This window comes from Platalea leucorodia (assembly GCF_965183815.1).
Source record: "Platalea leucorodia genome assembly, chromosome: 6".
NCBI lineage: Eukaryota > Metazoa > Chordata > Aves > Pelecaniformes > Threskiornithidae > Platalea > Platalea leucorodia.
The window spans coordinates 3,336,858-3,349,824 of NC_138828.1; the positions used below are offsets into that span (position 1 = coordinate 3,336,858).

At 56.9% G+C, this 12,967-nt stretch overlaps 1 protein-coding gene across 1 annotated transcript; it reads right to left on the reverse strand.

The window, feature by feature from the left end:
- Positions 1–6,725: 6,725 nt before the first annotated feature.
- NEUROG2 (neurogenin 2) lies at positions 6,726–7,430 on the reverse strand (the record flags this gene model as incomplete). The annotated part of the gene is made up of 1 exon (XM_082315133.1): positions 6,726–7,430. One exon carries the CDS (start codon positions 7,428–7,430, stop codon positions 6,726–6,728), a length of 705 nt encoding a protein of 234 aa, XP_082171259.1.
- Between the last annotated feature and the right edge of the window lie 5,537 nt (positions 7,431–12,967).

A 12,967-nucleotide genomic window follows, 5' to 3' on the forward strand; every position in this document is an offset into this window, starting at 1 on the left:
GCCTGACTCCCGCTTTTCTGCTCAATGGCACAGATGCTGCTTTGTGCTGCCCAGGACCAAGCAGCTATTAGCAGCAAATCCAGCGAGGGAAATTAATGAAGGCGACTACTAATAAAAGACAGCTCAGGACAGCCATACCAACTTGCTCCAAGCAGTAATTAACTTTTTTTAAAACTCATGAAGGTAAATATGCCATCAGCTTTGGTCCAGTCTCTCTTCTTTTTAATAAAAGGAGGGGGAGGGGAAGCAAGGGAAAGGGGACGGCTGCGTGGCGCAGCCGCCCCAGCACCGTCCGTATTCCCTCCCTGCACGCTGCCGGCCGCTGCAAAGCGCCGAGCGACCCTCCGTCACAGGCACGCTCTCTCGTTCAGCATCCCAAAGAGATTTTTTTTCTCCGATCAATTTTTAAAGGCTTTCTTTTAAATCCTAGCATTGCAAGATCACTACCTCCGTTTAATCAGAAATCTGAATTTGGTACAAGAAGTCACAAGCATGAGAAGGTTGCCAGAAGTTTGCTGGACCGGCACAGATATTGCAGCATCACCAGCTGAAGGAAGGATATATTCTTAAGTTGAAGGTACAAGTTAGCTTGTCAGAGCAAAAGAGGCTTAGACTTTAAGACGCAAGATTTGGCCCTGTAGTAAGACAGCACCCTACACCAAGTTAAAAAAAAAAAAATCCCTCCAGGATTTCTGTTTGTGCAGGTGGCCTGCAGCGCTACGGTTACTATATCAAAGATGGGTGCTTGAGACTTTTTTTGCCCATATGGTAGGGGAATTGGGGCTCTACAGGCCAAATCCACACATAATAAAGGCAAAATGTTGCAAAGTCCGAGCCCTTACAGGATTTGGTGTGTACGATTCACCCCCTAAGGGATAAATTGCGAGCCCCTCCATCCCTACATCTCTGCAAAGCCCCACAAAGTCTCTGGAGGTTCTTTACCCTACGTGCAACCCAGGGATTCCCAAGGTCATGAATTACCATTTTACGTTTGCTCGGACGCGTGCCGTAGCCCAAACACCGGCCTGCAAGAGCACACCCTGTGCTCGCAGCTCCCCGGGCTCGGGCAGCTCATGCTTCTTGGTTTCCCCGCGGGTGCGCTAAGCCGAGGCGAAGCAGCCCCTTCCCACCACCGACCAGCCGGGATGTGCCGCTGGGCGCAGCTGCCCGAGCTGCTTGCTGCCGAGGCGGGCTCTCCCACTAAGCTTTCTAGCCCGCCTTGAAAAACACCGGCTTAGTTTCATGTCACCGTTAGCCTTGCTCCTGGCTCACTTTTATTCCTTCACGCTGAGTTTATCTGATTACTTCAGCCCAGGGAACCAGACGGCCTGTTGACATCCCCGGTTAATGCTCAAAATATCCTCCCCGGGCAGAGAGCAGCTTGCGGGACAAGCTGGGGGGCGGGGGCAGCAAGTTGCAAGGGCTTTACTGCTGCCAGGCAAAGCAACACCCCGATTTCTGCTGGAAAACTGGGGGTCCAGGGACCTGGCTGCAAAGCTGGGGGTCCGGGGACCTGGCTGCAAAGCTGGGGGTCCAAGCACTCCCATTGTCTAGGAGGGCTTGGACCTGGGATATGGTTCTGTTCCCTTCCCTAAATCAAACTGGGAAGAGCGCTTTCGGCAAGGCCAGGCTCACTCCCACCCCCCGGGCCCTTCCCGGATCCCCCAGTACACCCACCAGCACCGTGCCCCTCTCCTCCACCCCCTAAATCACATCGCTTCTCCTGCCACCGACATCCTCCAGTGCCTGAGGGACACACAGTGTGTCCTGTCCGACGAGAGCATCACAGGGAGAGTAAGCTGGGCACAAACCCAGCCATCCCCCAGCCACCTGCAGCCCCCCGGGCAGGCCGGCCAGCATTTCCCACTCCCCGGGGGGCTTCTGGCCCCCCGGGACCTCCCCTAGCCCCATGGCTGGGCCAGCAGCTGCTGCTCGTGGCTTGTAGACCTGCTGCCAGCTCCCCGAGCCCTGCTGGGTACCAAAACCCCCTCCCCTCCTTGTTCCCCCTGCAGCGGTCGAGGCTCTGCGAGGTGGCTGCGGCTGTGGGACCTGCAGATGATAAAAACAAACCAGAGAGGGCAAGTGTGGGCAACAGGACCCTTGGAGGCAGCGATGGGAACTGAGCTGGTGAGTGACAGACTTTCCCTCAGCAGCTGCTCTCAAATAACTTCTTAAATATCATAAAATGAAAAGATAATTTTTTTGAGAGAGATCAGCTTAAAAGCTCTCAGTGTATTTAAGGGTATTAAATCAGTTCAGGGAGAAGAGACTATGAAATGCCAATCTGAGGAGTACGAGCCTGAAATTTAAGGACTGGCCCCCCTATGTAAAAAGCGAGCAAATGAAACCAGTGAAAGGCTGAGTCCCCGAGGAGAAAGTAGTGAAATGCAAAAAAAAAAAACACAACCCAGCCTGTGGGGAAAGCCGGAGCCTGAGGCTGCAGGGAGGTGGGACGGCCCCCAGTCCAGCCTGAACTGAGGAAAGGCAAAACTTGCCTTCTCTGGAATGGGAAAGAGATTTGGGAGGGAGTTGGGGACGGAGAGGGGACAGAGGCAGAGCACTGCCGGGCTGGAGACGGTTGGCGCAACGCCTGTAAGGTTGTGTGGGATCTTGCTTTTCATCCTCTGAGAAACATACGCCCTTTCATACAGAAAAATACGTTTTACAAATATTTTGGGGTGGGCTCTCTTTACATTTCTTCAAGTCGCGTACGTATTTTCTTACGGGAATAAGAAAAGATTTAACTGTTTCACATCCCAGATGACTGGTCCTTTCAACTAAAACAACATTATGGGATAACTAATGTATCCAGTGTTAAAAAAACAGCCAGTGTGTGCTTAATTACTTAATGGCATATACATTTCAATAACAAAGCCATTAGAGCGCACCATAGGACGCCCCATAGCAGGTGAACCCTCAGCTAGTTGTTTCCCAGCGTCACGGCATTACTTTTCCACCGCCACGAAACCCAAGTACCACTGTGACAAGAAAATCATTTAATTAATAAAACCTGGGGGGAGCAGTGGACCCTGAACCCCCCAACCTGCGGCACCTGAATAAGGCTTTAGGAAATTTGGGGTTTTTTAGCTAGATCCTTCACGCTGAGCCTAAATGCCTTTAGATTTATCTAGAAAGCTACCTAAGTTGAAGTGACAGTCCTCCCGGCTTTTCTACCTTCATTTTGAATCTCGCTGAGCACCCAGGGGCTCAGCAGCGAGGTGCCCGAGCCCGAAAGGCCGCCTCTCTGCCTTGGCTCGGAGGTGTTCGCCTGAAAAGCTGCGCCGAAAACCCGCCAGCCAGATGAGGGCCGTGTCGGGAACGCTCTTTTTAATTATGGCGATCCGTTGCAAGATTTATGGCGATCCGTTGCAAGATTTATGTCTGACATGAAAGCGAGCAAGCGCAAGCCCTTGGGGTGCGGCTGCTGTCGCACCGGCACTAGTTTGGCTTCTCGTGGCTATTCTTATGCCAAGGAGGGCTGTAAACCCCCTCGGGGGCCACAGAGCTGCCCCTCCAGCTCTGACGGCGCGGAGAAGCTTTTATGCCAAAATACAATACACAGAAGGATCATAAACACGTGTTATTATGGGAAGGTGCTGCCATGGAAACCACCTCCTGGTTTTCCACTTCATCCGAAGAGGTGCTTGCCCATCCTGCAGCCCCCGGTCCACTTCCAGGTCGCTCTAATTGTTTCTGGAGCCGCGGGCTGATTTCGTGATGCTCTGGGGAGCCGCAGGTCAGCGCTGGGACATCCCATCACCTCCAAAAATCGGTCTTCTGAGAGAAAAGAGGGAAAGAAAAAGAAAAAAGGAAAGAGGGAAATAAACTCTTTCAAATTTAGAGGGAAGAAAGAGAGAAATCAACTCTTTTGGCCGCATTCAAAGGAAAAATGGGGGTGTGGGCGGATGGGTTGGGTAACAAACCCAGCCTCTCTGGCTCATCCTTTGCCGGCGCTGTCCTGCCTCCCCCTCCCCGCCTTCCCAGCTCCGGCCCGTCTCTTTCGAGGGCATCTCCAGCCCAGCCCGGCCGTGCCGGCAGCCCTGCCCGGGGACCAGGGAAGCTTTGGCTTGCATGGCTCCCACCCCAAACCCCGCAGAAAAAAAACCTCTCCCAAACCTCCCCCTCTCCATCCTCCAAAGCTCCGTGTGCTTGTCCCACGGTGGTTCCCGTTGCCGTAGCCCCAGCAGGACGAGGGATGCTCCTGCTAACAGGGTCTCTACCTGGGACGGAAGGAAATACCTCCGGGATGCCGAACCCGGCAAGAAGCGGCGTCCCTCCCCGAGGACTCTCGGAGGGAGCATCCCGGGAAGGAGCACGGCTCGCCATCGAGCGAGCAGAAGCGCATCCCATCCGTCCATCCCAGCCATTTGAAGAGCCGAAGGCACCTACTCCAGCGCCTCTTAGAAGCCAGAGAGAAACCGGGACGGACAATGAGACCCGACCAGAAAAGACGGAGAGGGCGAGCGAGGCGCTAGCCTTCTTTTTGGCATTCCTGGAGTTTAATCATTAAAAGGGGTCGTTAAAAGAGAGCGAGAGTGAAAAAAACCCGCTCCCGACGGGCTGCCCCACACACCGCCAGCGGATTGAAAGGCTCCCTCTTGTTTTGTTCCTCCTGGCCCATGGCAGATTTGGGGGGACACAGCTTCATCTTGCTGGCCACATCAAAGCAGTGATTATGCAAATGCGGCCACTTTTTTTTTTTTTTTTTTTTTTTTTTTTTAAGGAATTATTTATCACACAATAACCCCCCTGCCAGGGGGGGAAACAATAGATCAGGCTAGATAGCGCTGCTCGCCCGAGGCTGCGGGGCTGGGGGGGCGAACCCCCGCACGTTTTATTGGCCTAACCTAATTTCACTAATTCTCTTTTCACACGTTTTGTTGGGGTTTTTTCTCTCCCCCCCCCCCGCCCCTTTCAGGGACGTGGCTCCGAGGGCCGGGTTTCACGCTCCCAGGATGCTAGGGGGATTCATGTGCCGCGTATTTTATTTAATTAATACATTCAGGCGCCTCCGCTGGTTTTTAATGATTTCCAGGTGTTTGTACCCAGAAGTCACAAAGTGCTCCCAGGCGCACGGGGGGCGATGATTGAAGGGCCTTGGTGGCCTCCGGCATCTCCCCCTCCGCGGTGACATCCCTGGCCGTGCGCTGTCGGTACCCGCGCTGTGACGGTCCCCTGGGACAGCCGAGGGGTGCTCCCAGCCGTTGGCCCTCACCCCCTGCACTTGCCTCTGACTTGGGCTTCACCTGTCCCTCAGAGAGACAGAGAAAGGAAATTCTTCATCTTAAAACCCAGGCATATTTTTTTTTATTATTTTCTCAGTAACGTTTATTTCCTACGGCCTTCTCTGCGACATCCAGGAGCCGTCAGCCTGAGGAAGCGCGATAATTATCCCTCCGTCACGCGTTTGCCGTGCGGCATCTTCTGTACCGTTAGGGAAACGCAAACGATCAGTAAACTTCCACCAAACTTTTATATATATATATATATATATATACTGTGCTTAATGCTGTTTTCCTTCGCGACGTTATCAGCCACACGAGGAACCCCAGAACAGAAACGAAACGCCGTGAAGGGAGGCAGAGGCCGAGTCGTGCGCGCGTTTCTGATGGCGCCTGTCGCCTCTAGATCCGCTCCGAGGCTTTACCTGGCTGGAAAAATAAAGCGGTTTTGCGTGGCTGGGACCCGCTTCCCCCCCGAGCAGCTTTTCACCCCCCAGCCCCGCCCCGGAGCATCCCCAAGAGTTCAGTCTTATTCCACAGGGAAAAAAAAGGAGTTTTCTTTAAAGAAGCACGAGGCGGTTTTCGGACACCGGCTCTGCCTGCAGAAGCGGCTGTTGGCCGTGTAGCCGGTGCCGGCAGCGTTCGTCACCGTAAGGACCCCGGTTTCGCCGGAGGCGAGGAGGGGCGCCGGCCCCCCAGCCCCGTGATTCCCGGTAGACGACACGCGAACCCGAAAAAGCAGCAACCCGCAAGTTACGAAAATTAGAGATTTTTATTTATATTTTATCACAAGAACAATCCCTTTGCTCTGCAGCTGTAAATACATACTAGATAAACTCTGTAAATTATACAAAAAAATACATATTTCCCATGAAATCTTTCTTTATAATAAATAAATGTGAACACGTGTGTGGCTGATCGCTGTAATGTTCCGTGTCTGTTGAGGTTTTCAGTCTGTTGATTTATTTTTAATCTCCTGAAAGAAGGGGGGAGTTCCTCGTCCCCTAAAGGTCGAAATAAATAATGCATGAGGAGGTCCTCCCTCCCCGTTCCCCCCTCGCTTCCCTCTATGGGGTTTTTTTTTTTCCCTTTTGATAGAGAGTTCAGCCTAAATTTCCACGCTTGCATTCAGCCCTCACAAAGCCTACAAATTATACAATGACTTCTAACCTGCGCCTCTAACAAAACAATTTATTTTTTCTTGCTTTCTTGCTTTCTTTCTTTCTCCCCGCTGTAAATCGTAAGGGACAGATGGCAAAAGGGGGAGCGGGCAGAGGAAGGGGGCGGGGGGGGGGACACACAAAAGCCTCGGTGACCGAGCTGGGAAACCGGACAAAGTGCACGTCGGAGCGGCCGGTTTGGCCGGGCAGGTGACGCTGCCGCCGCCGGCCGTGGGAAGCGGGCAGATGCCGCTGCCCCCGGGGGCTGGGGGCTCGGCGACCCCCGAGGGCTGGGGGCTCCGCTGCCCCCGGGGCCGGGGGCTCCGCTGCCCCCGGGGCCGGGCTAAAGGCAGCGGCGGGGCTGGGGAGGCGGCGGCGGCGGGGGGAAGCGAGGCGGCGGGGGCGGCCAGTGCTCGGCCTCCGAGGCGGAACCGGCGGGGCTGGCGGGGGATAAAGTGCAGGCGTACGGGGAGGCGGAGGGAGCGGGGCTGGCGGTGCCGCCGCTCCAGGAGGAGCCGGGCGAGGGGCTGCCCTCGCCGGGAGCGGGACCGGTGCCCGCCGCCGCCCCGTCGGGGCCGAGCCGCGCCGCCCCGGCCAGCCGCAGGGTTTCGGTCAGGGCCCAGATGTAATTGTGGGCGAAACGGAGGGTCTCGATCTTGGTGAGCTTGGCGTCCTCCGGGAAGGTGGGCAGGACGTCGCGGAGGGCGTCCAGGGCCGCGTTCAGGTTGTGCATGCGGTTGCGCTCCCGGTTGTTGGCCTTCAGCCGCCGGCTCCGCTTGATGCGCTGCGCCGTCTCCGCCGTCCGCACCGGCCGCGGCGTCCCGCGGCACCGGCCCGTCCGCCTCTTCCCCTCCAGCCGCCGCAGCCCCCGCGGGCCCGCTGCTTCGGGGGGTCGCACCGGCGAGGCGGCCCGCAGCTCCTCTTCCTCCTCCTCCTCCTCCTCCTCCTCCTCGGTGCTGGACGGCAGCGAGGGGGCGGGCGAGGCCAAGCCCAGCAGCACCAGCTCCTCCTCGGCCGGCGCCGCCAGCCCCTCCGCCTTCACCAGCATCCTGCGGGACGGTTTAACGGTTCGCCGGTTTGACGGGGCGGGGGGGGGGTGGGGGAAAAGTACCGGGGGAAAGGGGGGGTGGGGGGAACGGGGGGGTGGGGGGGCGCGGCGCTGGCACGCGCCCCGGGGCGGCGGCGACGGCGGCGGGAGCTGCCCGCGGCCCCGGCGGCTGCGTGTCTGGCACACGACCCTCCTTAACACCCCTTATATACCCGGCGGGGAACAATCAAACCGACCCCCGGGGTCTGTCCGTCCGTCCGTCCCCTCCCGCCGCCGCCTCCCGCTTCCCCCCCCCCCCCCCCCCTTTGAGGGGGGCCCGGGGCCGCCGCCGCCGCCATTGGTGCCTCGCGCTCGGCTGGAGCGTGCCGCTAATTTATTAATGAATGGCGGGGTAAGGGGAGGGGAGGGGCGGAGGGGAGGGGGGGTGGCGGGGCGCAGCTGGCCAATCAGGGCGCCCCGCGCGCCACGCGCGCCGGAGCCGGCTCCCTTTCAGTCGCTCATTAAGAAGAAGAAGAAGCGGCGGCGGCGGCGGTTGCGATCGTTCCCGGCCTCCCCTCGCCTCCCCCTTCGGGGGGAAGCCCCTTCGCTGCCCTCCCCACGTCCCCCCGCGGGGGGAATCGAGGGCAATAAGGCGTTGTGCTGGGAGCTGGTCTCCCGTGGTTTGCAGCCCCCGCGGGGCGGGGGGGAAGGAGGAGGTGGGTGCTGGAGGGAGACCCCCGAGGGGATGGGAAAGTGGGGGGCTTTGGTAATACACGGCTTTGGGGGGGAAAAGCTACTTTTTGGGGCTGCAAGCAGGGATACCGGACCCCCCAGAGGCAGCGTGCTCCGGGGGTGCGTCTGATCCCTAAGGGTGGGTGCTGGCCTTGCCTTTTTCCTTGCATTTTCAGCAAATTTTGCAAGGCCAGGGAGGGAGAAGCCACGCGCCTCTGACGTCTCTGTTTTGGCAGCCAGGAAAGCTGCAGTCCCGGCACACGGGCTGCCGTTCTTGCTCAGCGCTGACAAATACAACACTTGGATGCAAACATAGGCTCAAGAAGACTTTAAAAAAAAAACAACAAACCCCTAACTTGTCAATCCACCAGGAAAGCCTTCCTCCCCCTTGCTTCTCCTCCAGACCACCCTCTGGGGCAGAAAGCCCCAGTGAATAGCTGGGCCTGGCGACATGCCCCCGGGGTCAGCAGGCTGGCTCTGCCTGACAGACCCACGGGGAAGGAATGACGGCCAGGACCTACAAACCGAAAACCGTAGCGCGGCGCCCTCCCCCTGCAGAAACTCCGTCGCCGAGGCGCTTTGGGGGAGTCGGGTTTTGAAACAGAATTTTATTTGCGGAAAAAGCCCCAAATAGATAAAAGAGTTAAAATCTCAGCGAAAAGGGTCTGGTAAAGGCTGGGCTCCTGCCCTCCTGCCACCCCCCTAGCACCACAGCTGCCTTCCCCACCACTTCACCGCCTCCGCCTAACCCCTCCGTCACTGTCACGGCGAGGATGGAAGGACGGAAATCTCGGTGAAGGGGGTGGGGGGCATCGGGGTGCCTTTTTGGGGTTTGGCCCGACTCCTGCCACCAGCCCCCTGCCCTGACGCAGCGGTTTTCTCCGCAGGGTTGAGCGCAAGGTGACGGAGGACGAGGCGGCTACCGAGCCCTCGCAACCCTCCCGGTGCGGCAGGTCCAAGAGGCGCTTGTGTGGTCCGCGAGCGAGGGCCGAGCTGCTCCGGCGAGAGCCGTGGGGCCGAGAGCGGTGGGGAGAGGGGGCGAGGGAACGCCGCCGCCGCTGCCCACCGCCTGAACTGTCCTCCAAGGGTCAAACTGTTCAACTTCAGCCCCTTTGCCAGACTCAATCCTACTTTACGGGAACAAAAGCCCAAAGTAGGCGACGATCAAGAAATGGGAGCACAATGATTTAAGCTTATCACACAGCCCAGAAATAAAGGACAGTGAGCTTGTGTGCGGGAGAGGGGGAGACCTTCAGAAAGGCTTTGTTTGCTGTAAGAAGATTGAACTCTGAGGTGACCCAATAGCCCTAAAAGTTTAGGGTCTGTGTTGCCGAGAGACCTTTGGATAGAGCCCATCCACACGTCGACCTCACAAGTTGTGAGCCGGCATTAATGGCTTGCCTGCCCCAGGTGAAGGGGGCTGCGACGGCCCCCGGGGAAAAGGGGGGACAAAGCCGCGGGGACAGGACCCCTCCCGGCTCTGCTCCCTCACGCCCGCCGCGTCTCCTGAGGGTTCGGGGGGCTGGGGTACCCCCTGCACCCCGAATCCTGGGGCGCCCAGCCCTACGGCAGCACCCCCAAACCCCACCAGCAGGATGGTTCTGCTCGTAAACTGGGGGGCCAGAATAGTTCCCTGGGGTGCTCTGTGCAGGGGGGGCAATCGGAGGCTGCTGCCGTGTCCCTCGCCCCGAGCCAGCTCCTTCCCGCACCCCCCGGGCAGGGAAAAGCGCTGCAGGGAGGGACGGGGACCGGATTCCCGAGCCGCACTAGCGAGTTTGGGGTTCGTTTTGGGATGGAGGCAAGGAGGGGTCGCCCCCCTCGCCCCCCCTCGGAGCGCTGCCTTCCCTGGCCCCCCCCCGGGGCGGACGAGCCCCTCGTCGGGGGCCGATTGTTCCTGGCGGATTTGCATGGCAGGTGCAGGCCTGCGGAGCGATTTTGCCGTCCCGAGCCCCCCCCCCTCCCCAAGAGGGTTTGCCTCCCTCCCCTCCCTTGTGAAAAAAGGCCGCCGGTGCCTTCCTTTCCCATGAAGAAGAGAAGAAGCTTGAGGATCGCGTGAACACGCTTCAGTTTTCTTATTCTTTTCTATAGATGTGGGGAAAAGAACAGCCGATTGTGTGAAAAACCCGGTGCCTGCAAAAAGGGACATTGGCCATCCAGGCGAAGGTGCGCGAGGGAGAGCACTAATCGCTGAACCAGGAGACAAATACGATTACCAGCTCCGAGCCTTGAGTCAGAAAGTCTCATAGACTTTAAGATGTTAATCCCCAACATAATCCTTCCTTTGGCGTGTAGGAATAGTGCAGCCACAAGAGTTGTTTTGTTATTTATATTGGCGTTTAATAAAACTCAGCCAGTGGTGAATGGGCTGCCCACTCTCCAATGGTAATTAATTCCCTATTTCAGTGACCCAATTGTGCTGGGATAGAGCAGTGGGACAGTCCCACTGCCCCAACCCGCCTTTGTGCAGCTACACGGCTCTCGTGCTTCAACAGCTATGGAAACTCATTCTTTTGATGTCATTCAATGAGTTTTCCTTGGGCATCTTCTAAACTTCAAGGACCCTTTTCTTTCTCCAACGCCTGAAAAGCAGGACTAGCTTGACCACCTCTGTAGAATTTAATGATTTGGTGAAAGGGCCTTTTTGGGGGTTTGTGTAAGGAAAGAGAGAAAAAGAAAATTTGGCAGGCTGCTATCAAACAGGGGGCTATCCAAACTCGAGCGCACCGAACTCATTCAGCTCCTAATTTATACAGGTCTTAAAAGCCACTCTGCCTTACTCAAAATTCTCGGGGGCTGCTCCTAGCCACGGCGTTTCGCGAAGGGTTTTGCTCGAAGCACACGCCGCAGATTCAAACCGGCCTGCGGACGGGTACGAACAACATAAATCGTGTTTTCAGAAGGCGTTTCCATCCACCGGAGGGAAAACCAACACGATCCCCGGAATCGGTTGTGTTATCGTTAAAAAGCGCGTCCGGGGTTGTCTCTTTTGGCCGGTCGGCAGAGCGGGAGCGGCGAGGTGGCTGCGGGAGGGACGTGTGTGAAACGAACACGTGAAGGACATGTAGGAACCCTGCAAAGCCGCTCGGGTACGGGCAGCCTCTTCTATGTCTTTATACACACTTCCCAAAAAAAAAAAAAAAACACCAGCCCCAAAAAACCCCCTTTCGCAAGTCACAAACAATTCAGGATTCAACTAAGAAAACACAGAGTGAACCATATGGCCGGGGTGGCTCGAGTTGGCTGCATTTTCCCCCAGACAAAGAAGGGATTGAGAGTTGAAGGAAAGGAGAAAAAAACCAACTTTCCGGCTGATGAAGCTGTTGTCTGGAGGCAATGATCCCAAATCTCAAGGCTTTATTCCAGGCTCCGACTGAGACGTGATATGTCATATGATTAGCATCTTTCATATTTACAAGAGTAGTACGGGCTGCCAGTCTTTAGAGAAAGGCGAGAGAAAGAAGGGGCATATGCTGAAATGGATTTAGCATTTGAAAGAGAGAAAAGAGAGCGGATAAATACACTTAAACGAGGATTTAGTTTTACTCCCGTCGCGTTCTAATGGGTTGTTGATTGAGATTTTAGGGAGCTGTAACAGAGGTGTCAGCAGTAATTTAAAGGCGCTATTCAACCCTCCGCTGCTCCTTCTTTTTCTCCCCCCTCCCCGCTTCGCTTCTCCGCGCCCCAGCGCTTCCCCAGGGCGAGGTACCGGTTACCGGGGCGGCCCCGGCCCCGCTCCCGGTTCCGCCGCCCCGGGCGGGCGGGCGGCGGCCGCCACCTGGCGGCGGCGGCGGGGGTGGAACCGGTCACCCCCGCTCCCGGGGCGGCTGAGAGGCGAAAAGCGAAGATTCCCGGTGTTTTTTACCTCGGGGCGGGGATATCTTGAAGTTGGAGCGAGGTGCTCGGAGCCCCGTCGGGTGTTCGCGGGGATGGGGCGCCGACCGCCGCGCCGGGCAACCTGGGCCAGCGCCTCGCCGCCCTCAGCCTAACCGATTGCGTCCTTGTATCTAGTCCAAATCTGCCCTCTTTGAGTTTAAAACCGTTACCCCCTGTCCTATCGCGACAGGCCCTGCTAAAAAGCCTGTCCCCATCTTTCTTATAAGTACCGAGAGGCCGCAATGAGGTCTCCCTTCTCCAGGCTGAACCACCCCAAACCTCTCAGCCTCTTCCTAGACACGTTCCGTCTCTCTGAGCGTTTTTGGTACAACAGGCAATGTTAAATCAGACTCAGATGTTAAATCAGGTGGTGAAAAATGGAAGAATTAGAGTTAACGAAGAGAAGGGCATAGTCTTTGGGAATACAGCATGTCAACAGAGCAGGCAGGTAAAGGTTTAGGAAGTTTTCTCACTGCAGAGCACTTTGGCATCTCACACTAACGCGAGCCTCCCGTGGGAACTGTAATTCAGTGCCAATTTGCTGTAGGAATTTTTCCCCCAGACTTTTTGCTTGTTCCAGGTGACAGCAAGACGGAGGACAGTCAGCAGGACCGCGTCTGTCCTGTGCTGGGGACCCCAGAGCTGGACGCAGCGCCCCAGGGGGGGGTCTGACCCGAGGGGCAGAATCGCCTCCCTCGACCTGCTGCTGGCCACGCTGCTCTTCATGCGACCCAGGGTAAGGTTGGCTTTCTTTTTTTATCTAATAAAATACGAGCATAAAGCAACGGGCTCTGTTTCCCAAAGGCAGCCTCTGCAAAAGCACCGGGGCAACAGCCTGAAAAAGCCGTCTCCGACTGCCAGCTCAGAGCGCAGACAGGGTTTCAGGCGGATACTAAACACCACGTTTTGCCTGTTTCCGAACACAGCGATGAGGTGGCTTAGGGTTTTTACAC